The sequence below is a fragment of the Coturnix japonica genome, chromosome 2 (genome assembly GCF_054131305.1).
Source record: "Coturnix japonica strain WE chromosome 2, WE-NBRP24, whole genome shotgun sequence".
Taxonomy (NCBI): domain Eukaryota; kingdom Metazoa; phylum Chordata; class Aves; order Galliformes; family Phasianidae; genus Coturnix; species Coturnix japonica.
In genome coordinates, this window is record NC_140664.1 from 56,550,012 (window position 1) to 56,577,492 (window position 27,481).

General features: G+C 37.5%; 2 protein-coding genes across 2 annotated transcripts; both read left to right on the forward strand.

Annotated features, from left to right (window-relative positions):
• Positions 1 to 8,931: 8,931 nt before the first annotated feature.
• Positions 8,932 to 11,811, forward strand: LOC146761817 (uncharacterized). Its single transcript, XM_085539838.1, has one exon. The coding sequence runs from the start codon at positions 8,995 to 8,997 to the stop codon at positions 11,131 to 11,133; it is 2,139 nt and encodes a 712-aa protein (XP_085395964.1). The 5' UTR covers positions 8,932 to 8,994; the 3' UTR covers positions 11,134 to 11,811.
• A 12,487-nt stretch (positions 11,812 to 24,298) lies between these two features.
• Positions 24,299 to 27,247, forward strand: LOC146761818 (uncharacterized). Its single transcript, XM_085539839.1, has one exon. It carries the CDS (start codon positions 24,342 to 24,344, stop codon positions 26,478 to 26,480), a length of 2,139 nt encoding a protein of 712 aa, XP_085395965.1. The 5' UTR covers positions 24,299 to 24,341; the 3' UTR covers positions 26,481 to 27,247.
• The last annotated feature ends 234 nt before the right edge of the window (positions 27,248 to 27,481 follow it).

Below are 27,481 nucleotides of genomic sequence, written 5' to 3' on the forward strand. Positions count from 1 at the left end.
AATAGCGTTGTTTCCCAGAAATACTGGTTTTCATCCCCAGAAGAAGACATTTTCTCTACAAAATGAAGCTTTGTAGCAAAATAGGACACATTGCTTCCAGAATACCTTTTCTCTTCTACCAATTGAGGACATTACTAACAGAAACACCTTTTCTCCTCTACAAAATAAGGACATTTCCAACAGATATATTCTTTTCTGACAGATTTTAGAAAAATTTCACAGGAATATCAATACTTATACCAGAAATAAAAAGGTCTCTCTTAGGTATCACTCTTTACCCTTGCAAAAATATGCTTTTCTTATCCAAATAATGTTTTTCATCTCTACAAACAGCATTTTCTAGACATAAAGGTGGTTTTCATCACCAAAAGAAATCGATTTCTCTTCAAAATCAGCGTTTGTAGCCAAATATGACACATTGTTTCCAGAATAACTCTTTTCATCTAAAAAAGAATGACATTTCCAACAGAAATATCCATTTCTGACAGATTTTAGAAGTAGGTCACATGAACATCAATACTTATCCCAGAAATGAAATGTACACTCTTAGGTATCACTCTTCATCCTTGCAAAACTATGGTTTTCTTCCCAAACTAATGCTTTTCATCCCTACAAATAGCAATTTCTCCCTAAATTACTGGTTTTCATCCCCAAAAGAAGACACATTCTCTTTAAAATGATGCTTTGTAACAAATGATGACTCACTGATTCCAAAATATCTATCTTGACCTACAAAATAATGACATTAACATAAGAATTATCCATTTCTGGCAAATTTCCAATGTATTTCACACTAATATCAAGACTTACACCAGAGAAAAATGTGTTCTCTCTTAGGTATCACTCTTGAATCTTGCAAAAAAATTCATTTTCTTACCAATACAAAGCTTTTCATCATTACAAGTAGCATTTTTTACCAGAAAAATAGGTTTTCATCCCCAATAGAAATCGTTTTCACTACAAATGTTCCCCTGTAGCAACATATGACACACTGTTATTGGAATACCTCTTTCCCTCTTCAAAATAAGGACATTTCCAACAGAAATATCAATTTCTGACAAATCTTAGAAGAATGGCACACAAATATCAGTACCTATCCCAGAAATAAAAAGTTCTCTCCTAAGAATCATTCTTTATCCTTGCAAAAACATGGTTTTCTCACCAAAATTATGCTTTTTATCCCTTTAAAATAGCGTTGTTTCCCAGAAATACTGGTTTTCATCCCCAGAAGAAGACATTTTCTCTACAAAATGAAGCTTTGTAGCAAAATAGGACACATTGCTTCCAGAATACCTTTTCTCTTCTACAAATTGAGGACATTACTAACAGAAACACCTTTTCTCCTCTACAAAATAAGGACATTTCCAACAGATATATCCTTTTCTGACAGATTTTAGAAAAATTTCACAGGAATATCAATACTTATACCAGAAATAAAAAGGTCTCTCTTAGGTATCACTCTTTACCCTTGCAAAAATATGCTTTTCTTACCCAAATAATGTTTTTCATCTCTACAAACAGCATTTTCTAGACATAAAGGTGGTTTTCATCAACAAAGAAATCGATTTCTCTTCAAAATCAGCGTTTGTAGCCAAATATGACACATTGTTTCCAGAATAACTCTTTTCATCTAAAAAAGAATGACATTTCCAACAGAAATATCCATTTCTGACAGATTTTAGAAGTAGGTCACATGAACATCAATACTTATCCCAGAAATGAAAAGTACACTCTTAGGTATCACTCTTCATCCTTGCAAAACTATGGTTTTCTTCCCAAACTAATGCTTTTCATCCCTACAAATAGCAATTTCTCCCTAAATTTCTGGTTTTCATCCCCAAAAGAAGACACATTCTCTTTAAAATGATGCTTTGTAACAAATGATGACTCACTGATTCCAGAATATCTCTCTTCCCCTAGAAAATAATGACATTAACATAAGAATTATCCATTTCTGGCAAATTTCCGATGTATTTCACACTAATATCAATACTTACACCAGAAATAAATGTGTCCTAAATTAGGTATCACTCTTGAATCTTGCAAAAAATTCATTTTCTTACCAATACAAAGCTTGTCATCATTACAAGTAGCATTTTTTACCAGAAAAATAGGTTTTCATCCCCAATAGAAATCGTTTTCTCTACAAATGGTCCCCTGCAGTAACATATGAAACACTCTTATTGGAATACCTTTTTCCCTCTTCAAAATAAGGACATTTCCAACAGAAATATCAATTTCTGACAAATCTTAGAAGAATGGCACACAAATATCAGTACCTATCCCAGAAATAAAAAGTTCTCTCCTAAGAATCATTCTTCATCCTTGCAAAAACATGGTTTTCTCACCGAAATTATGCTTTTTATCCCTTTAAAATAGCGTTGTTTCCCAGAAATACTGGTTTTCATCCCCAGAAGAAGACATTTTCTCTACAAAATGAAGCTTTGTAGCAAAATAGGACACATTGCTTCCAGAATACCTTTTCTCTTCTACAAATTGAGGACATTACTAACAGAAACACCTTTTCTCCTCTACAAAATAAGGACATTTCCAACAGATATATCCTTTTCTGACAGATTTTAGAAAAATTTCACAGGAATATCAATACTTATACCAGAAATAAAAAGGTCTCTCTTAGGTATCACTCTTTACCCTTGCAAAAATATGCTTTTCTTACCCAAATAATGTTTTTCATCTCTACAAACAGGATTTCCTAGATATAAAGGTGGTTTTCATCACCAAAAGAAATCGATTTCTCTTCAAAATTAGCGTTTGTAGCCAAATATGACACATTGTTTCCAGAATAACTCTTTTCATCTAAAAAAGAATGACATTTCCAACAGAAATATCCATTTCTGACAGATTTTAGAAGTAGGTCACATGAACATCAATACTTATCCCAGAAATGAAAAGTACACTCTTAGGTATGACTCTTCATCCTTGCAAAACTATGGTTTTCTTCCCAAACTAATGCTTTTCATCCCTACAAATAGCAATTTCTCCCTAAATTTCTGGTTTTCATCCCCAAAAGAAGACACATTCTCTTTAAAATGATGCTTTGTAACAAATGATGACTCACTGATTCCAGAATATCTCTCTTCCACTACAAAATAATGACATTAACATAAGAATTATCCATTTCTGGCAAATTTCCGATGTATTTCACACTAATATCAAGACTTACACCAGAAATAAATGTGTCCTAAATTAGGTATCACTCTTGAATCTTGCAAAAAATTAATTTTCTTACCAATACAAAGCTTGTCATCATTACAAGTAGCATTTTCTACCCAAAAAAGTGGTTTTCATCCCCAATAGAAATCGTTTTCTCTACAAATGGTCCCCTGCAGTAACATATGAAACACTCTTATTGGAATACCTTTTTCCCTCTTCAAAATAAGGACATTTCCAACAGAAATATCAATTTCTGACAAATCTTAGAAGAATGGCACACAAATATCAGTACCTATCCCAGAAATAAAAAGTTCTCTCCTAAGAATCATTCTTCATCCTTGCAAAAACATGGTTTTCTCACCGAAATTATGCTTTTTATCCCTTTAAAATAGCGTTGTTTCCCAGAAATACTGGTTTTCATCCCCAGAAGAAGACATTTTCTCTACAAAATGAAGCTTTGTAGCAAAACAGGACACATTGCTTCCAGAATACCTTTTCTCTTCTACAAATTGAGGACATTACTAACAGAAACACCTTTTCTCCTCTACAAAATAAGGACATTTCCAACAGATATATCCTTTTCTGACAGATTTTAAAAAAATTTCACAGGAATATCAATACTTATACCAGAAATAAAAAGGTCTCTCTTAGGTATCACTCTTTACCCTTGCAAAAATATGCTTTTCTTACCCAAATAATGTTTTTCATCTCTACAAACAGCATTTTCTAGACATAAAGGTTGTTTTCATCAACAAAAGAAATCGATTTCTCTTCAAAATCAGCGTTTGTAGCCAAATATGACACATTGTTTCCAGAATAACTCTTTTCATCTAAAAAAGAATGACTTTTCCAACAGAAATATCCATTTCTGACAGATTTTAGAAGTAGGTCACATGAACATCAATACTTATCCCAGAAATGAAATGTACACTCTTAGGTATCACTCTTCATCCTTGCAAAACTATGGTTTTCTTCCCAAACTAATGCTTTTCATCCCTACAAATAGCAATTTCTCCCTAAATTACTGGTTTTCATCCCCAAAAGAAGACACATTCTCTTTAAAATGATGCTTTGTAACAAATGATGACTCACTGATTCCAAAATATCTCTCTTGACCTACAAAATAATGACATTAACATAAGAATTATCCATTTCTGGCAAATTTCCAATGTATTTCACACTAATATCAAGACTTACACCAGAGAAAAATGTGTTCTCTCTTAGGTATCACTCTTGAATCTTGCAAAAAATTCATTTTCTTACCAATACAAAGCTTTTCATCATTACAAGTAGCATTTTTTACCAGAAAAATAGGTTTTCATCCCCAATAGAAATCGTTTTCACTACAAATGTTCCCCTGTAGCAACATATGACACACTGTTATTGGAATACCTCTTTCCCTCTTCAAAATAAGGACATTTCCAACAGAAATATCAATTTCTGACAAATCTTAGAAGAATGGCACACAAATATCAGTACCTATCCCAGAAATAAAAAGTTCTCTCCTAAGAATCATTCTTTATCCTTGCAAAAACATGGTTTTCTCACCAAAATTATGCTTTTTATCCCTTTAAAATAGCGTTGTTTCCCAGAAATACTGGTTTTCATCCCCAGAAGAAGACATTTTCTCTACAAAATGAAGCTTTGTAGCAAAATAGGACACATTGCTTCCAGAATACCTTTTCTCTTCTAACATTTGAGGACATTACTAACAGAAACACCTTTTCTCCTCTACAAAATAAGGACATTTCCAACAGATATATTCTTTTCTGACAGATTTTAGAAAAATTTCACAGGAATATCAATACTTATACCAGAAATAAAAAGGTCTCTCTTAGGTATCACTCTTTACCCTTGCAAAAATATGCTTTTCTTACCCAAATAATGTTTTTCATCTCTACAAACAGCATTTTCTAAACATAAAGGTGGTTTTCATCACCAAAAGAAATCGATTTCTCTTCAAAATTAGCGTTTGTAGCCAAATATGACACATTGTTTCCAGAATAACTCTTTTCATCTAAAAAAGAATGACATTTCCAACAGAAATATCCATTTCTGACAGATTTTAGAAGTAGGTCACATGAATATCAATACTTATCCCAGAAATGAAGAGTACACTCTTAGGTATCACTCTTCATCCTTGCAAAACTGTGGTTTTCTTCCCAAACTAATGCTTTTCATCCCTACAAATAGCAATTTCTCCCTAAATTACTGGTTTTCATCCCCAAAAGAAGACACATTCTCTTTAAAATGATGCTTTGTAACAAATTATGACTCACTGATTCCAGAATATCTCTCTTCCCCTACAAAATAATGACATTAACATAAGAATTATCCATTTCTGGCAAATTTCCGATGTATTTCACACTAATATCAAGAATTACACCAGAAAAAAATGTGTTCTCTCTTAGGTATCACTCTTGAATCTTGCAAAAAATTCATTTTCTTACCAATACAAAGCTTGTCATCATTACAAGTAGCATTTTCTACCCAAAAAAGTGGTTTTCATCCCCAATAGAAATCGTTTTCTCTACAAATGGTCCCATGTAGCAACATATGAAACACTGTTATTGGAATACCTCTTTCCCTCTTCAAAATAAGGACATTTCCAACAGAAATATCCTTTTCTGACAGATTTTAGAAAAATTTCACAGGAATATCAATACTTATACCAGAATTATAAGGTCTCTCTTAGGTATCACTCTTTACCCTTGCAAAAATATGGTTTCCTTACCCAAATAATTTTTTTCATCTCTACAAACAGCATTTTCTAAACATAAAGGTGGTTTTCATCACCAAAAGAAATCGATTTCTTTACAAAATTAGCGTTTGTAGCCAAATATGACACATTGTTTAAAGAATAACTCTTTTCATCTAAAAAAGAATGACATTCCCAACAGAAATATCCATTTCTGACAGATTTTAGAAGTAGGTCACATGAATATCAATACTTATCCCTGAAATGAAATGTACACTCTTAGGTATCTCTTTTCATCGTTGCAAAACTATGGTTTTCTTCCCAAACTAATGCTTTTCATCACTACAAATAGCAATTTCTCCCTAAATTGCTGGTTTTCATCCCCAAAAGAAGACACATTCTCTTTAAAATGATGCTTTGTAACAAATGATGACTCACTGATTCCAGAATATCTGTCTTCTCCTACAAAATAATGACATTAACATAAGAATTATCCATTTCTTGCAAATTTCCGATGTATTTCACACTAATATCAAGAATTACACCAGAAAAAAATGTGTTCTCTCTTAGGTATCACTCTTGAATCTTGCAAAAATCTCATTTTCTTACCAATACAAAGCTTTTCATCATTACAAGTAGCATTTTTTACCAGAAAAATTGGTTTTCATCCCCAATAGAAATCGTTTTCACTGCAAATGTTCCCCTGTAGCAACATATGACACACTGTTATTGGAATACCTCTTTCCCTCTTCAAAATAAGGACATTTCCAACAGAAATATCCATTTCTGACAGATTTTAGAAGTAGGTCACATGAATATCAATACTTATCCCTGAAATGAAAAGTACACTCTTAGGTATCACTCTTCATCCTTGCAAAACTGTGGTTTTCTTCCCAAACTAATGCTTTTCATCCCTACAAATAGCAATTTCTCCCTAAATTACTGGTTTTCATCCCCAAAAGAAGACACATTCTCTTTAAAATGATGCTTTGTAACAAATGATGACTCACTGATTCCAGAATATCTGTCTTCCCCTACAAAATAATGACTTTAGCATAAGAATTATCCATTTCAGACAAATTTCCGATGTATTTCACACTAATATCAAGACTTACACCAGAAAAAAACGTGTTCTCTCTTAGGTATCACTCTTGAATCTTGCAAAAAATTCATTTTCTTAGCAATACAAAGCTTGCCATCATTACAAGTAGCATTTTCTACCTAAAAAATTGGTTTTCATTCTCAATAGAAATCGTTTTCTCTACAAATGGTCCCCTGTAGCAACATATGAAACACTCTTACTGGAATACCTCTTTCCCTCTTCAAAATAAGACATTTCCAACAGAAATATCGATTTCTGACAAATTTTAGAAGAATGGCACACAAATATCAGTACCTATTCCAGAAATAAAAAGTTCTCTCCTAAGAATCATTGTTATCCTTGCAAAAACATGGTTTTCTCACCAAAATTATGCTTTTTATCCCTTTAAAATAGCGTTGTCTCCCAGAAATGCTGGTTTTCATCCCCAGAAGAAGACATTTTCTCTACAAAATGAAGCTTTGTAGCAAAATAGGACACATTGCTTCCAGAATACCTTTTCTCTTCTACCAATTGAGGACATTACTAACAGAAACACCTTTTCTCCTCTACAAAATAAGGACATTTCCAACAGATATATCCTTTTCTGACAGATTTTAGAAAAATTTCACAGGAATATCAATACTTATACCAGAAATAAAAAGGTCTCTCTTAGGTATCACTCTTTACCCTTGCAAAAATATGCTTTTCTTACCAAAATAATGTTTTTCATCTCTACAAACAGCATTTTCTAGACATAAAGGTGGTTTTCATCACCAAAAGAAATCGTTTTCTCTTCAAAATTAGCGTTTGTAGCCAAATATGACACATTGTTTCCAGAATAACTCTTTTCATCTAAAAAAGAATGACATTTCCAACAGATACATCCTTTTCTGACAGATTTTAGAAAAATTTCACATTAATATCAATACTTATACCAGAAATAAAAAGGTCTCTCTTAGCTATCACTCTTTACCCTTGCAACAATATGCTTTTCTTACCCAAATAATGTTTTTCATGTCTTTAAACAGCATTTTCTAGGCATAAAGGTGGTTTTCATCACCAAAAGAAATCGATTTCTCTTCAAAATTAGCGTTTGTAGCCAAATATGACACATTTTTTCCAGAATAACTCTTTTCATCCAAAAAAGAATGACATTTCCAACAGAAATATCCATTTCTGTCAGATTTTAGAAGTAGGTCACATGAATATCAATACTTATCCCAGAAATGAAATGTACACTGTTGTATTAGGCGTAGTACGACCCTCGGGATGTAACGTGATAGGCCTTCCCCTGCTGGGTCATGCATATGTATAAAAGATAAGGATGAAACTGGATACCTATATAAGGGACCCTCACATTCCAATAAACGCCATTTTACCGCTGACCATATTGGTGTAACAAGCAGCTGTGACTTGGTCGGGGCCGTCGATACACATTCACAAAGGGACTTGACTTTCCAGGTTACCAGATCGAGGTAACAATTGGTGCCCCGTGTGAGGCAAAGTCCTGGAGGTGAGTGTGCGACGGCTAAAACCGCGCTGACGGACGCGGTATCCACGGTTCGAGCCCGTGGAAGCACTCTCGGTGGGGTGCAAAGGGGAATGCAGCGCTGCGCCTATCCTACGGCCGATAGTTCGTAGAAGACCAGGAAGACTTCAGGTCTCTGGGTAAATGGATTCCGTCTTTAGAGTAGTATTGCAACTTTGTAAAACCTATTGTGGTAAGAATGCTCCTTCTAAGAAGGATATTGCCGCTGTTGCCTCTTGCTTGGAGTCGGCGCGGCTTTTACCCTCCCCTGGCGTTTTGCTCGATTCGGGGCGGTGGGACTCTTTCAGTGAGGCCCTGCTCCAGAGAGCCACCCACGAGCATAAAGCGGAAGAATTAAAAACCTGGGGTTTGGTCCTAGGTGCGCTTAAAGCGGCTAGGGAGGAGAAGCAAGTCCAGGCCATTGCGAAAGGGGTCTTTGGTCTGGATTCCGGGACGTCTGGGGTCTCGGGGGGTGCGGGGGATCTGCTTTCTTGCAGTGACTCCGGATCCAAGATGGCGTCGGCCACGCCGGCTGATTCCAAGATGGCCATGGCCGCGCTCGAAACAACTCCGGAAAAGAAGGCGGAAGCTGAGTCATCGAAGGAGGCGCCACCATCATATCCCCGCCTTTACCCCTCTTTGCAGAGCTTTCACTCACCCGAAGGGGGCGGTTCTTGTCCGGAGGGGGGAGGGTTTATGGAGGCGGCGCGCCGTGGAGGCGTGGGCTCGCCCTCATACCCGCCCCCCTCAGAGGAGGGATCGTGTTCCAAAAAGGGGGAGGAACGGAAGGCTTTGCCCAGCCCCACAGTATCGGGTTCGCCTCCATGGAGGGAGGAGTTGTGGGGGGAGCAAGAGTTATCACGCAGGCCCACTAATTGGGCTGACATCCAGGAATCAATGCGTGAGTCGGGACTCAAGGAGCGAGATCATGCAGTGTTCCCGATTGTCGTCAGACAGGAGGGACCGGTTTGGGTACCTTTGGAAGCAAAAGCAGTTACTCGGTTTGCAGAAGCGATTGAGAAAAAGGGGCTGAGATCTCCGATGACACTAAGTGCTTTTGAGGCACTCATTGCCCCAGGTCCCCTACTCCCGTATGACATTGAGAGTCTAATGAGAGTCGTTCTCGAGCCAGTTCAGTTTACTTTGTGGAGGGAGGAGTGGATGATACAACTTAAAGCTATTGTAGCTGAGGCTGGACGTGATGCTCAACACCCTGCTAGTGGGAGGGAGGGGGAACCGAGAACTGATATAATGAGGCTTTCGGGAGTAACTGCGGAAATGGCTGGGTCCCCAGAGAGACAGCTTAGGCTCCTGCGCCCAGGGGAATTGCTTTCCACTACAGGGGCGGCTGCTACTGCATTTAGAAACTTTATAAGAAAGGCAGAGCCTGCAGCCCCGTGGTCAGAGATTGCTCAGGGTCCCTCAGAGTCATTCTCTGATTTTGCTAATCGATTGATACGAGCAGTAGAAGGATCAGATCTACCTAAGGACGCGCAAGCTTCTGTTTTAAAGGATTGCCTGAAGCAGAAGGCTCACAAAAATGTTAGGGACATCATTCGAGCTGCCCCTGACGATCTTGAGACTCCGGGTGAAATTATTAAGTATGTTCTGGACAAACAACAGACAACACCGCTGTCTAATGAGGGTGTGCCTAACACTGAGATCGCTTTCTTGCTGGAGGAGGCTCTGGTCTCCCGATCTGCATCTGTGGCCATTCTTCATGTCCGCAGTCATTCGGAGGTTCCAGGGTTCTTTACAGCTGGAAATGCGGTGGCTGACCGGGTAGCAGGTGGACAGGTGCTTACACTTCAAAAGGCACGTGACTTACACTCCTCTCTGCACATTGGAGCACGAGCTTTGTCACGAGCATGTTCCATTCCTCTATCCGCAGCTCGAGAAGTGGTTCAAACATGCCCGCACTGTAATTCAGCACCTGCGTTGGGGGCGGGAGTTAACCCTCGGGGGCTCTCTCCTCTAGATATCTGGCAGACTGACTTCACTTTAGAACAACGTATGGCTCCAAAGCAATGGTTGGCGGTCACCGTGGACACATCATCGACGATCATCATTGCCACCCAACACACGCGTGCTAACTCTCCTGCTGCTCAGCAACATTGGGCCACTGCCATCGCGGTCCTGGGGGTGCCGCGACACATCAAAACAGACAATGGCTCGTGTTTCATCTCGCGGTCTACACAAGATTGGCTTGAACGGTGGGGAATATCTCACTCTACAGGCATCCCTGGGAATTCCCAGGGACAAGCAATTGTGGAGAGGGCCAACCGCCTCCTGAAGGATAAGATACGTGTCCTTGGGGAGGGGGAGGGTCACAGAGGTAGGATCCCAATAGCCCAACAGGCAGAAGTATTGGCCCGAGCACTTTATGCAATCAATCATTTTGAACGAGGAGAGAGTAAGCACACCCCAATACAGAAACACTGGCAACCAAGAATCATTGACGAGGGGCCACCAGTAAAGATAAGATGGGATGATGGTACCTGGGAATCAGGGTGGTCTGTTTTAGTTTGGGGCAGAGGTTATGCTGCAGTAAAGGACAGAGAATCGGGAAAAATTTTATGGGTTCCGTCGAGAAAAATAAAACCTGATACAGCGATCGCCCAAAAGGATGTTCTGGGAGAAACAGAAAACTAATCGAAAAACTGAGTACTTTCCTTCTAGGTACGGTTGGTGGGAGCCCGCCAGCTGCATCCGTGAAACGACCCCACAGGAAAAAGAAAAGGGACGAATGAAGAACAGCTGTCAGTACTCACGAGAAGGACATCTGTTACATTATTGACTGTGTGCCTTTGTGTGATTGTTATAAGGGGATGAGGTTCGTTTGTGGGGTTCTACAGCCAGATTTTTTTGCATTTATTTTAGCTCTAGGAGTAGTTGTAGTCTATGCTTTTAGAGAAATTGAGAGGCTGGTATGCTGGCATGCTGGTCTGTTAAGCTAATGCCACCACAGTGTTCCTATCATTTTAGTCTTTTAGTTTTAAGAATTTGTTTACCTTGTTTGTTTCAATGTATTCAGGGTTGTTTACAGCGCATGATAATGAGCTGCATAAGCCCAAGATGCCTTGAAAATACTAACTAAAGAACCACTAACATTATTATACACTGCACCACATACCTTTGCATGTTTACGTCACTTTTTAAATAACTCACCACAAAATTTATATATGAAAACTAACACTTTTATATGTTAGGGATAGTTTTAGCGGTCGCGTGTTACGGGTCTTGGTTTTATTGGGCATGGGGAAGGGGAGATGTTGTATTAGGCGAAGTACGACCCTCGGGATGTAACGTGATAGGCCTTCCCCTGCTGGGTCATGCAAATGTATAAAAGATAAGGATGAAACTGGATACATATATAAGGGACCCTCACATTCCAATAAATGCCATTTTACCGCTGACCATATTGGTGTAACAAGCAGCTGTGACTTGGTCGGGGCCGTCGATACACATTCACAAAGGGACTTGACTTTCCAGGTTACCAGATCGAGGTAACAGTACACTCTTAGGTATCACTCTTCATCCTTGCAAAACTATGGTTTTCTTCCCAAACTAATGCTTTTCATCCCTACAAATAGCAATTTCTCCCTAAATTACTGGTTTTCATCCCCAAAAGAAGACACATTCTCTTTAAAATGATGCTTTGTAACAAATTATGACCCACTGATTCCAGAATATCTCTCTTCCCCTACAAAATAAAGACATTAACATAAGAATTATCCATTTCTGGCAAATTTCCGATGTATTTCACACTAATATCAAGACTTACACCAGAGAAAAATGTGTTCTCTCTTAGGTATCACTCTTGAATCTTGCAAAAAATTCATTTTCTTACCAATACAAAGCTTTTCATCATTACAAGTAGCATTTTCTACCCAAAAAAGTGGTTTTCATCCCCAATAGAAATCGTTTTCTCTACAAATGGTCCCGTGTAGCAACATATGAAACACTGTTATTGGAATACCTCTTTCCCTCTTCAAAATAAGGACATTTCCAACAGAAATATCGATTTCTGACAAATTTTAGAAGAATGGCACACAAATATCAGTACCTATCCCAGAAATAAAAAGTTCTCTCCTAAGAATCATTCTTCATCCTTGCAAAAACATGGTTTTCTCACCGAAATTATGCTTTTTATCCCTTTAAAATAGCGTTGTTTCCCAGAAATACTGGTTTTCATCCCCAGAAGAAGACATTTTCTCTACAAAATGAAGCTTTGTAGCAAAATAGGACACATTGCTTCCAGAATACCTTTTCTCTTCTACAAATTGAGGACATTACTAACAGAAACACCTTTTCTCCTCTACAAAATAAGGACATTTCCAACAGATATATCCTTTTCTGACAGATTTTAGAAAAATTTCACAGGAATATCAATACTTATACCAGAAATAAAAAGGTCTCTCTTAGGTATCACTCTTTACCCTTGCAAAAATACGGTTTTCTTACCAAAATAATGTTTTTCATCTCTACAAACAGCATTTTCTAAACATAAAGGTGGTTTTCATCACCAAAAGAAATCGATTTCTCTTCAAAATTAGCGTTTGTAGCCAAATATGACACATTGTTTCCAGAATAACTCTTTTCATCTAAAAAAGAATGACATTTCCAACAGAAATATCCATTTCTGACAGATTTTTGAAGTAGGTCACATGAATATCAATACTTATCCCTGAAATGAAAAGTACACTCTTAGGTATCACTCTTCATCCTTGCAAAACTATGGTTTTCTTCCCAAACTAATGCTTTTCATCCCTACAAATAGCAATTTCTCCCTAAATTACTGGTTTTCATCCCCAAAAGAAGACACATTCTCTTTAAAATGATGCTTTGTAACAAATGATGACTCACTGATTCCAGAATATCTCTCTTCCCCTAGAAAATAATGACATTAACATAAGAATTATCCATTTCTGGTAAATTTCCGATGTATTTCACACTAATATCAAGACTTACACCAGAAAAAAATGTGTTCTCTCTTAGGTATCACTCTTGAATCTTGCAAAAAATTCATTTTGTTACCAATACAAAGCTTGTCATCATTACAAGTAGCATTTTCTACCCAATAAAGTGGTTTTCATCCCCATTAGAAATCGTTTTCTCCACAAATGGTCGCTTGTAGCAACATATGAAACACTCTTATTGGAATACCTCTTTCCCTCTTCAAAATAAGGACATTTCCAACAGAAATATCGATTTCTGACAAATTTTAGAAGAATGGCACACAAATATCAGTACCTATCCCAGAAATAAAAAGTTCTCTATTAAGAATAATTCTTTATCCTTGCAAAAACATGGTTTTCTCACCAAAATTATGCTTTTTATCCCTTTAAAATAGCGTTGTTTCCCAGAAATACTGGTTTTCATCCCCAGAAGAAGACATTTTCTCTACAAAATGAAGCTTTGTAGCAAAATAGGACACATTGCTTCCAGAATACCTTTTCTCTTCTACAAATTGAGGACATTACTAACAGAAACACCTTTTCTCCTCTACAAAATAAGGACATTTCCAACAGATATAACCTTTTCTGACAGAGTTTAGAAAAATTTCACAGGAATATCAATACTTATACCAGAAATAAAAAGGTCTCTCTTAGGTATCACTCTTTACCCTTGCAAAAATATGGTTTCCTTACCAAAATAATGTTTTTCATCTCTACAAACAGCATTTTCTAAACATAAAGGTGGTTTTCATCACCAAAAGAAATCGTTTTCTCTTCAAAATTAGCGTTTGTAGCCAAATATGACACATTGTTTCCAGAATAACTCTTTTCATCTAATAAAGAATGACATTTCCAACAGAAATATCCATTTCTGACAGATTTTAGAAGTAGGTCACAAGAATATCAATACTTATCCCAGAACTGAAAAGTACACTCTTAGGTATCACTCTTCATCCTTGCAAAACTATGGTTTTCTTCCCAAACTAATGCTTTTCATCCCTACAAATAGCAATTTTTCCCTAAATTACTGGTTTTCATCCCCAAAAGAAGACACATTCACTTTAAAATGATGCTTTGTAACAAATTATGACCCACTGATTCCAGAATATCTCTCTTCCCCTACAAAATAAAGACATTAACATAAGAATTATCCATTTCTGGCAAATTTCCGATGTATTTCACACTAATATCAAGACTTACACCAGAAAAAAATGTGTTCTCTCTTAGGTATCACTCTTGAATCTTGCAAAATATTCATTTTCTTACCAATACAAAGCTTGCCATCATTACAAGTAGCATTTTCTACCCAAAAAAGTGGTTTTCATCCCCAATAGAAATCGTTTTCTCTACAAATGGTCCCGTGTAGCAACATATGAAACACTCTTATTGGAATACCTCTTTCCCTCTTCAAAATAAGGCCATTTCCAACAGAAATATCAATTTCTGACAAATCTTAGAAGAATGGCACACAAATATCAGTACCTATCCCAGAAATAAAAAGTTCTCTCCTAAGAATCATTCTTTATCCTTGCAAAAACATGGTTTTCTCACCAAAATTATGCTTTTTATCCCTTTAAAATAGCGTTGTTTCCCAGAAATACTGGTTTTCATCCCCAGAAGAAGACATTTTCTCTACAAAATGAAGCTTTGTAGCAAAATAGGACACATTGCTTCCAGAATACCTTTTCTCTTCTACAAATTGAGGACATTACTAACAGAAACACCTTTTCTCCTCTACAAAATAAGGACATTTCCAACAGATATATCCTTTTCTGACAGATTTTAGAAAAATTTCACAGGAATATCAATACTTATACCAGAAATAAAAAGGTCTCTCTTAGGTATCACTCTTTACCCTTGCAAAAATATGCTTTTCTTACCCAAATAATGTTTTTCATCTCTACAAACAGCATTTTCTAGACATGAAGGTGGTTTTCATCACCAAAAGAAATCGATTTCTCTTCAAAATTAGCGTTTGTAGCCAAATATGTCACATTGTTTCCAGAATAACTCTTTTCATCTAAAAAAGAATGACATTTCCAACAGAAATATCCATTTCTGACACATTTTAGAAGTAGGTCACATGAATATCACTACTTATCCCAGAAATGAAAAGTACACTCTTAGGTATGACTCTTCATCCTTGCAAAACTATGGTTTTCTTCCCAAACTAATGCTTTTCATCCCTACAAATAGCAATTTCTCCCTAAATTACTGGTTTTCATCCCCAAAAGAAGACACATTCTCTTTAAAATGATGCTTTGTAACAAATGATGACTCACTGATTCCAGAATATCTCTCTTCCACTACAAAATAATGACATTAACATAAGAATTATCCATTTCTGGCAAATTTCCGATGTATTTCACACTAATATCAAGACTTACACCAGAAATAAATGTGTCCTAAATTAGGTATCACTCTTGAATCTTGCAAAAAATTCATTTTCTTACCAATACAAAGCTTGTCATCATTACAAGTAGCATTTTCTACCCAAAAAAGTGGTTTTCATCCCCAATAGAAATCGTTTTCTCTACAAATGGTCCCCTGCAGTAACATATGAAACACTCTTATTGGAATACCTTTTTCCCTCTTCAAAATAAGGACATTTCCAACAGAAGTATCAATTTCTGACAAATCTTAGAAGAATGGCACACAAATATCAGTACCTATCCCAGAAATAAAAAGTTCTCTCCTAAGAATCATTCTTCATCCTTGCAAAAACATGGTTTTCTCACCGAAATTATGCTTTTTATCCCTTTAAAATAGCGTTGTTTCCCAGAAATACTGGTTTTCATCCCCAGAAGAAGACATTTTCTCTACAAAATGAAGCTTTGTAGCAAAATAGGACACATTGCTTCCAGAATACCTTTTCTCTTCTACAAATTGAGGACATTACTAACAGAAACACCTTTTCTCCTCTACAAAATAAGGACATTTCCAACAGATATATCCTTTTCTGACAGATTTTAGAAAAATTTCACAGGAATATCAATACTTATACCAGAAATCAAAAGGTCTCTCTTAGGTATCACTCTTTACCCTTGCAAAAATATGCTTTTCTTACCCAAATAATGTTTTTCATCTCTACAAACAGCATTTTCTAGACATAAAGGTTGTTTTCATCAACAAAAGAAATCGATTTCTCTTCAAAATCAGCGTTTGTAGCCAAATATGACACATTGTTTCCAGAATAACTCTTTTCATCTAAAAAAGAATGACATTTCCAACAGAAATATCCATTTCTGACAGATTTTAGAAGTAGGTCACATGAACATCAATACTTATCCCAGAAATGAAAAGTACACTCTTAGGTATCACTCTTCATCCTTGCAAAACTATGGTTTTCTTCCCAAACTAATGCTTTTCATCCCTACAAATAGCAATTTCTCCCTAAATTACTGGTTTTCATCCCCAAAAGAAGACACATTCTCTTTAAAATGATGCTTTGTAACAAATTATGACTCACTGATTCCAAAATATCTCTCTTGACCTACAAAATAATGACATTAACATAAGAATTATCCATTTCTGGCAAATTTCCAATGTATTTCACACTAATATCAAGACTTACACCAGAGAAAAATGTGTTCTCTCTTAGGTATCACTCTTGAATCTTGCAAAAAAATTCATTTTCTTACCAATACAAAGCGTTTCATCATTACAAGTAGCATTTTTTACCAGAAAAATTGGTTTTCATCCCCAATAGAAATCGTTTTCACTACAAATGTTCCCCTGTAGCAACATATGAAACACTCTTATTGGAATACCTCTTTCCCTCTTCAAAATAAGGACATTTCCAACAGAAATATCAATTTCTGACAAATCTTAGAAGAATGGCACACAAATATCAGTACCTATCCCAGAAATAAAAAGTTCTCTCCTAAGAATCATTCTTCATCCTTGCAAAAACATGGTTTTCTCACCGAAATTATGCTTTTTATCCCTTTAAAATAGCGTTGTTTCCCAGAAATACTGGTTTTCATCCCCAGAAGAAGACATTTTCTCTACAAAATGAAGCTTTGTAGCAAAATAGGACACATTGCTTCCAGAATACCTTTTCTCATCTACAAATTGAGGACATTACTAACAGAAACACCTTTTCTCCTCTACAAAATAAGGACATTTCCAACAGATATATCCTTTTCTGACAGATTTTAGAAAAATTTCACAGGAATATCAATACTTATACCAGAAATAAAAAGGTCTCTCTTAGGTATCACTCTTTACCCTTGCAAAAATACGGTTTTCTTACCAAAATAATGTTTTTCATCTCTACAAACAACATTTTCTAAACATAAAGGTGGTTTTCATCACCAAAAGAAATCGATTTCTCTTCAAAATTAGCGTTTGTAGCCAAATATGACACATTGTTTCCAGAATAACTCTTTTCATCTAAAAAAGAATGACATTTCCAACAGAAATATCCATTTCTGACAGATTTTAGAAGTAGGTCACATGAATATCAATACTTATCCCTGAAATGAAAAGTACACTCTTAGGTATCACTCTTCATCCTTGCAAAACTATGGTTTTCTTCCCAAACTAATGCTTTTCATCCCTACAAATAGCAATTTCTCCCTAAATTACTGGTTTTCATCCCCAAAAGAAGACACATTCTCTTTAAAATGATGCTTTGTAACAAATGATGACTCACTGATTCCAGAATATCTCTCTTCCACTACAAAATAATGACATTAACATAAGAATTATCCATTTCTGGTTAATTTCCGATGTATTTCACAGTAATATAAAGAATTACACCAGAAAAAAATGTGTTCTCTCTTAGGTATCACTCTTGAATCTTGCAAAAAATTCATTTTCTTACCAATACAAAGCTTTTCATCATTACAAGTAGCATTTTCTACCCAAAAAAGTGGTTTTCATCCCCAATAGAAATCGTTTTCACTACAAATGTTCCCCTGTAGCAACATATGAAACACTCTTATTGGAATACCTCTTTCCCTCTTCAAAATAAGGACATTTCCAACAGAAATATCAATTTCTGACAAATCTTAGAAGAATGGCACACAAATATCAGTACCTATCCCAGAAATAAAAAGTTCTCTCCTAAGAATCATTCTTCATCCTTGTAAAAACATGGTTTTCTCACCGAAATTATGCTTTTTATCCCTTTAAAATAGCGTTGTTTCCCAGAAATACTGGTTTTCATCCCCAGAAGAAGACATTTTCTCTACAAAATGAAGCTTTGTAGCAAAATAGGACACATTGCATCCAGAATACCTTTTCTCATCTACAAATTGAGGACATTACTAACAGAAACACCTTTTCTCCTCTACAAAATAAGGACATTTCCAACAGATATATCCTTTTCTGACAGATTTTAGAAAAATTTCACAGGAATATCAATACTTATACCAGAAATAAAAAGGTCTCTCTTAGGTATCACTCTTTACCCTTGCAAAAATACGGTTTTCTTACCAAAATAATGTTTTTCATCTCTACAAACAGCATTTTCTAAACATAAAGGTGGTTTTCATCACCAAAAGAAATCGATTTCTCTTCAAAATTAGCGTTTGTAGCCAAATATGACACATTGTTTCCAGAATAACTCTTTTCATCTAAAAAAGAATGACATTTCCAACAGAAATATCCATTTCTGACAGATTTTAGAAGTAGGTCACATGAATATCAATACTTATCCCTGAAATGAAAAGTACACTCTTAGGTATCACTCTTCATCCTTGCAAAACTATGGTTTTCTTCCCAAACTAATGCTTTTCATCCCTACAAATAGCAATTTCTCCCTAAATTACTGGTTTTCATCCCCAAAAGAAGACACATTCTCTTTAAAATGATGCTTTGTAACAAATGATGACTCACTGATTCCAGAATATCTCTCTTCCACTACAAAATAATGACATTAACATAAGAATTATCCATTTCTGGTAAATTTCCGATGTATTTCACACTAATATAAAGAATTACACCAGAAATAAATGTGTCCTAAATTAGGTATCACTCTTGAATCTTGCAAAAAATTCATTTTCTTACCAATACAAAGCTTGTCATCATTACAAGTAGCATTTTCTACACAAAAAAGTGGTTTTCATCCCCAATAGAAATCGTTTTCTCTACAAATGGTCCCCTGCAGGAACATATGAAACACTCTTATTGGAATACCTTTTTCCCTCTTCAAAATAAGGACATTTCCAACAGAAATATCAATTTCTGACAAATTTTAGAAGAATGGCACACAAATATCAGTACCTATCCCAGAAATAAAAAGTTCTCTCCTAGGAATCATACTTCATCCTTGCAAAAACATGGTTTTCTCACCGAAATTATGCTTTTTATCCCTTTAAAATAGCGTTGTTTCCCAGAAATACTGGTTTTCATCCCCAGAAGAAGACATTTTCTCTACAAAATGAAGCTTTGTAGCAAAATAGGACACATTGCTTCCAGAATACCTTTTCTCATCTACAAATTGAGGACATTACTAACAGAAACACCTTTTCTCCTCTACAAAATAAGGACATTTCCAACAGATATATCCTTTTCTGACAGATTTTAGAAAAATTTCACAGGAATAACAATACTTATACCAGAAATAAAAAGGTCTCTCTTAGGTATCACTATTTACCCTTGCAAAAATACGGTTTTCTTACCAAAATAATGTTTTTCATCTCTACAAACAGCATTTTCTAAACATAAAGGTGGTTTTCATCACCAAAAGAAATCGATTTCTCTTCAAAATTAGCGTTTGTAGCCAAATATGACACATTGTTTCCAGAATAACTCTTTTCATCTAAAAAAGAATGACATTTCCAACAGAAATATCCATTTCTGACAGATTTTAGAAGTAGGTCACATGAATATCAATACTTATCCCTGAAATGAAAAGTACACTCTTAGGTATCACTCTTCATCCTTGCAAAACTATGGTTTTCTTCCCAAACTAATGCTTTTCATCCCTACAAATAGCAATTTCTCCCTAAATTTCTGGTTTTCATCCCCAAAAGAAGACACATTCTCTTTAAAATGATGCTTTGTAACAAATGATGACTCACTGATTCCAGAATATCTCTCTTCCACTACAAAATAATGACATTAACATAAGAATTATCCATTTCTGGTAAATTTCCGATGTATTTCACACTAATATAAAGAATTACACCAGAAATAAATGTGTCCTAAATTAGGTATCACTCTTGAATCTTGCAAAAAATTCATTTTCTTACCAATACAAAGCTTGTCATCATTACAAGTAGCATTTTCTACCCAAAAAAGTGGTTTTCATCCCCAATAGAAATCGTTTTCTCTACAAATGGTCCCGTGTAGCAACATATGAAACACTCTTATTGGAATACCTTTTTCCCTCTTCAAAATAAGGACATTTCCAACAGAAATATCAATTTCTGACAAATTTTAGAAGAATGGCACACAAATATCAGTACCTATCCCAGAAATAAAAAGTTCTCTCCTAGGAATCATACTTCATCCTTGCAAAAACATGGTTTTCTCACCGAAATTATGCTTTTTATCCCTTTAAAATAGCGTTGTTTCCCAGAAATACTGGTTTTCATCCCCAGAAGAAGACATTTTCTCTACAAAATGAAGCTTTGTAGCAAAATAGGACACATTGCTTCCAGAATACCTTTTCTCTTCTACAAATTGAGGACATTACTAACAGAAACACCTTTTCTCCTCTACAAAATAAGGACATTTCCAACAGATATATCCTTTTCTGACAGATTTTAGAAAAATTTCACAGGAATATCAATACTTATACCAGAAATAAAAAGGTCTCTCTTAGGTATCACTCTTTACCCTTGCAAAAATATGGTTTCCTTACCAAAATAATGTTTTTCATCTCTACAAACAGCATTTTCTAAACATAAAGGTGGTTTTCATCACCAAAAGAAATCGATTTCTCTACAAAATTAGCGTTTGTAGCCAAATATGACACATTGTTTAAAGAATAACTCTTTTCATCTAAAAAAGAATGACATTTCCAACAGAAATATCCATTTCTGACAGATTTTAGAAGTAGGTCACATGAATATCAATACTTATCCCTGAAATGAAATGTACACTCTTAGGTATCTCTTTTCATCCTTGCAAAACTATGGTTTTCTTCCCAAACTAATGCTTTTCATCACTACAAATAGCAATTTCTCCCTAAATTACTGGTTTTCATCCCCAAAAGAAGACACATTCTCTTTAAAATGATGCTTTGTAACAAATGATGACTCACTGATTCCAGAATATCTGTCTTCTCCTACAAAATAATGATATTAACATAAGAATTATCCATTTCTGGCAAATTTCCGATGTATTTCACACTAATATCAAGAATTACACCAGAAAAAAATGTGTTCTCTCTTAGGTATCACTCTTGAATCTTGCAAAAATCTCATTTTCTTACCAATACAAAGCTTTTCATCATTGCAAGTAGCATTTTTTACCAGAAAAATTGGTTTTCATCCCCAATAGAAATCGTTTTCGCTGCAAATGTTCCCCTGTAGCAACATATGACACACTGTTATTGGAATACCTCTTTCCCTCTTCAAAATAAGGACATTTCCAACAGAAATATCCATTTCTGACAGATTTTAGAAGTAGGTCACATGAATATCAATACTTATCCCTGAAATGAAAAGTACACTCTTAGGTATCACTCTTCATCCTTGCAAAACTGTGGTTTTCTTCCCAAACTAATGCTTTTCATCCCTACAAATAGCAATTTCTCCCTAAATTACTGGTTTTCATCCCCAAAAGAAGACACATTCTCTTTAAAATGATGCTTTGTAACAAATGATGACTCACTGATTCCAGAATCTCTCTTCCCCTACAAAATAATGACATTAACATAAGAATTATCCATTTCAGACAAATTTCCGATGTATTTCACACTAATATCAGGACTTACACAAGAAAATATTTTGTTCTGTCGTAGGTATCAATCTTGAATCTTGCAAAGAATTCATTTTCTTAGCAATACAAAGCTTGCCATCATTACAAGTAGCATTTTCTACCCAAAAAATTGGTTTTCATTCTCAATAGAAATCGTTTTCTCTACAAATGGTCCCCTGTAGCAACATATGAAACACTCTTACTGGAATACCTCTTTCCCTCTTCAAAATAAGGACATTTCCAACAGAAATATCGATTTCTGACAAATTTTAGAAGAATGGCACACAAATATCAGTACCTATCCCAGAAATAAAAAGTTCTCTCCTAAGAATCATTCTTCATCCTTGCAAAAACATGGTTTTCTCACCGAAATTATGCTTTTTATCCCTTTAAAATAGCGTTGTTTCCCAGAAATACTGGTTTTCATCCCCAGAAGAAGACATTTTCTCTACAAAATGAAGCTTTGTAGCAAAATAGGACACATTGCTTCCAGAATACCTTTTCTCTTCTACAAATTGAGGACATTACTAACAGAAACACCTTTTCTCCTCTACAAAATAAGGACATTTCCAACAGATATATCCTTTTCTGACAGATTTTAGAAAAATTTCACAGGAATATCAATACTTATACCAGAAATCAAAAGGTCTCTCTTAGGTAACACTCTTTACCCTTGCAAAAATATGCTTTTCTTACCCAAATAATGTTTTTCATCTCTACAAACAGCATTTTCTAGACATAAATGTGGTTTTCATCACCAAAAGAAATCGTTTTCTCTTCAAAATTAGCGTTTGTAGCCAAATATGACACATTGTTTCCAGAATAACTCTTTTCATCTAAAAAAGAATGACATTTCCAACAGATACATCCTTTTCTGACAGATTTTAGAAAAATTTCACATTAATATCAATACTTATACCAGAAATAAAAAGGTCTCTCTTAGCTATCACTCTTTACCCTTGCAACAATATGCTTTTCTTACCCAAATAATGTTTTTCATGTCTTTAAACAGCATTTTCTAGACATAAAGGTGGTTTTCATCACCAAAAGAAATTGATTTCTCTTCAAAATTAGCGTTTGTAGCCAAATATGACACATTTTTTCCAGAATAACTCTTTTCATCCAAAAAAGAATGACATTTCCAACAGAAATATCCATTTCTGTCAGATTTTAGAAGTAGGTCACATGAATATCAATACTTATCCCAGAAATGAAATGTACACTGTTGTATTAGGCGAAGTACGACCCTCGGGATGTAACGTGATAGGCCTTCCCCTGCTGGGTCATGCATATGTATAAAAGATAAGGATGAAACTGGATACCTATATAAGGGACCCTCACATTCCAATAAACGCCATTTTACCGCTGACCATATTGGTGTAACAAGCAGCTGTGACTTGGTCGGGGCCGTCGATACACATTCACAAAGGGACTTGACTTTCCAGGTTACCAGATCGAGGTAACAATTGGTGCCCCGTGTGAGGCAAAGTCCTGGAGGTGAGTGTGCGACGGCTAAAACCGCGCTGACGGACGCGGTATCCACGGTTCGAGCCCGTGGAAGCACTCTCGGTGGGGTGCAAAGGGGAATGCAGCGCTGCGCCTATCCTACGGCCGATAGTTCGTAGAAGACCAGGAAGACTTCAGGTCTCTGGGTAAATGGATTCCGTCTTTAGAGTAGTATTGCAACTTTGTAAAACCTATTGTGGTAAGAATGCTCCTTCTAAGAAGGATATTGCCGCTGTTGCCTCTTGCTTGGAGTCGGCGCGGCTTTTACCCTCCCCTGGCGTTTTGCTCGATTCGGGGCGGTGGGACTCTTTCAGTGAGGCCCTGCTCCAGAGAGCCACCCACGAGCATAAAGCGGAAGAATTAAAAACCTGGGGTTTGGTCCTAGGTGCGCTTAAAGCGGCTAGGGAGGAGAAGCAAGTCCAGGCCATCGCGAAAGGGGTCTTTGGTCTGGATTCCGGGACGTCTGGGGTCTCGGGGGGTGCGGGGGATCTGCTTTCTTGCAGTGACTCCGGATCCAAGATGGCGTCGGCCACGCCGGCTGATTCCAAGATGGCCATGGCCGCGCTCGAAACAACTCCGGAAAAGAAGGCGGAAGCTGAGTCATCGAAGGAGGCGCCACCATCATATCCCCGCCTTTACCCCTCTTTGCAGAGCTTTCACTCACCCGAAGGGGGCGGTTCTTGTCCGGAGGGGGGAGGGTTTATGGAGGCGGCGCGCCGTGGAGGCGTGGGCTCGCCCTCATACCCGCCCCCCTCAGAGGAGGGATCGTGTTCCAAAAAGGGGGAGGAACGGAAGGCTTTGCCCAGCCCCACAGTATCGGGTTCGCCTCCATGGAGGGAGGAGTTGTGGGGGGAGCAAGAGTTATCACGCAGGCCCACTAATTGGGCTGACATCCAGGAATCAATGCGTGAGTCGGGACTCAAGGAGCGAGATCATGCAGTGTTCCCGATTGTCGTCAGACAGGAGGGACCGGTTTGGGTACCTTTGGAAGCAAAAGCAGTTACTCGGTTTGCAGAAGCGATTGAGAAAAAGGGGCTGAGATCTCCGATGACACTAAGTGCTTTTGAGGCACTCATTGCCCCAGGTCCCCTACTCCCGTATGACATTGAGAGTCTAATGAGAGTCGTTCTCGAGCCAGTTCAGTTTACTTTGTGGAGGGAGGAGTGGATGATACAACTTAAAGCTATTGTAGCTGAGGCTGGACGTGATGCTCAACACCCTGCTAGTGGGAGGGAGGGGGAACCGAGAACTGATATAATGAGGCTTTCGGGAGTAACTGCGGAAATGGCTGGGTCCCCAGAGAGACAGCTTAGGCTCCTGCGCCCAGGGGAATTGCTTTCCACTACAGGGGCGGCTGCTACTGCCTTTAGAAACTTTATAAGAAAGGCAGAGCCTGCAGCCCCGTGGTCAGAGATTGCTCAGGGTCCCTCAGAGTCATTCTCTGATTTTGCTAATCGATTGATACGAGCAGTAGAAGGATCAGATCTACCTAAGGACGCGCAAGCTTCTGTTTTAAAGGATTGCCTGAAGCAGAAGGCTCACAAAAATGTTAGGGACATCATTCGAGCTGCCCCTGACGATCTTGAGACTCCGGGTGAAATTATTAAGTATGTTCTGGACAAACAACAGACAACACCGCTGTCTAATGAGGGTGTGCCTAACACTGAGATCGCTTTCTTGCTGGAGGAGGCTCTGGTCTCCCGATCTGCATCTGTGGCCATTCTTCATGTCCGCAGTCATTCGGAGGTTCCAGGGTTCTTTACAGCTGGAAATGCGGTGGCTGACCGGGTAGCAGGTGGACAGGTGCTTACACTTCAAAAGGCACGTGACTTACACTCCTCTCTGCACATTGGAGCACGAGCTTTGTCACGAGCATGTTCCATTCCTCTATCCGCAGCTCGAGAAGTGGTTCAAACATGCCCGCACTGTAATTCAGCACCTGCGTTGGGGGCGGGAGTTAACCCTCGGGGGCTCTCTCCTCTAGATATCTGGCAGACTGACTTCACTTTAGAACAACGTATGGCTCCAAAGCAATGGTTGGCGGTCACCGTGGACACATCATCGACGATCATCATTGCCACCCAACACACGCGTGCTAACTCTCCTGCTGCTCAGCAACATTGGGCCACTGCCATCGCGGTCCTGGGGGTGCCGCGACACATCAAAACAGACAATGGCTCGTGTTTCATCTCGCGGTCTACACAAGATTGGCTTGAACGGTGGGGAATATCTCACTCTACAGGCATCCCTGGGAATTCCCAGGGACAAGCAATTGTGGAGAGGGCCAACCGCCTCCTGAAGGATAAGATACGTGTCCTTGGGGAGGGGGAGGGTCACAGAGGTAGGATCCCAATAGCCCAACAGGCAGAAGTATTGGCCCGAGCACTTTATGCAATCAATCATTTTGAACGAGGAGAGAGTAAGCACACCCCAATACAGAAACACTGGCAACCAAGAATCATTGACGAGGGGCCACCAGTAAAGATAAGATGGGATGATGGTACCTGGGAATCAGGGTGGTCTGTTTTAGTTTGGGGCAGAGGTTATGCTGCAGTAAAGGACAGAGAATCGGGAAAAATTTTATGGGTTCCGTCGAGAAAAATAAAACCTGATACAGCGATCGCCCAAAAGGATGTTCTGGGAGAAACAGAAAACTAATCGAAAAACTGAGTACTTTCCTTCTAGGTACGGTTGGTGGGAGCCCGCCAGCTGCATCCGTGAAACGACCCCACAGGAAAAAGAAAAGGGACGAATGAAGAACAGCTGTCAGTACTCACGAGAAGGACATCTGTTACATTATTGACTGTGTGCCTTTGTGTGATTGTTATAAGGGGATGAGGTTCGTTTGTGGGGTTCTACAGCCAGATTTTTTTGCATTTATTTTAGCTCTAGGAGTAGTTGTAGTCTATGCTTTTAGAGAAATTGAGAGGCTGGTATGCTGGCATGCTGGTCTGTTAAGCTAATGCCACCACAGTGTTCCTATCATTTTAGTCTTTTAGTTTTAAGAATTTGTTTACCTTGTTTGTTTCAATGTATTCAGGGTTGTTTACAGCGCATGATAATGAGCTGCATAAGCCCAAGATGCCTTGAAAATACTAACTAAAGAACCACTAACATTATTATACACTGCACCACATACCTTTGCATGTTTACGTCACTTTTTAAATAACTCACCACAAAATTTATATATGAAAACTAACACTTTTATATGTTAGGGATAGTTTTAGCGGTCGCGTGTTACGGGTCTTGGTTTTATTGGGCATGGGGAAGGGGAGATGTTGTATTAGGCGAAGTACGACCCTCGGGATGTAACGTGATAGGCCTTCCCCTGCTGGGTCATGCATATGTATAAAAGATAAGGATGAAACTGGATACCTATATAAGGGACCCTCACATTCCAATAAATGCCATTTTACCGCTGACCATATTGGTGTAACAAGCAGCTGTGACTTGGTCGGGGCCGTCGATACACATTCACAAAGGGACTTGACTTTCCAGGTTACCAGATCGAGGTAACAGTACACTCTTAGGTATCACTCTTCATCCTTGCAAAACTATGGTTTTCTTCCCAAACTAATGCTTTTCATCCCTACAAATAGCAATTTCTCCCTAAATTACTGGTTTTCATCCCCAAAAGAAGACACATTCTCTTTAAAATG

Excerpts from the sequence above, each read along its gene's own strand:
- LOC146761817 (XM_085539838.1), top strand. The coding sequence starts at position 8,995 with ATGGCGTCGGCCACGCCGGCTGATTCCAAGATGGCCATGGCCGCGCTC.
- LOC146761818 (XM_085539839.1), top strand. The coding sequence starts at position 24,342 with ATGGCGTCGGCCACGCCGGCTGATTCCAAGATGGCCATGGCCGCGCTC.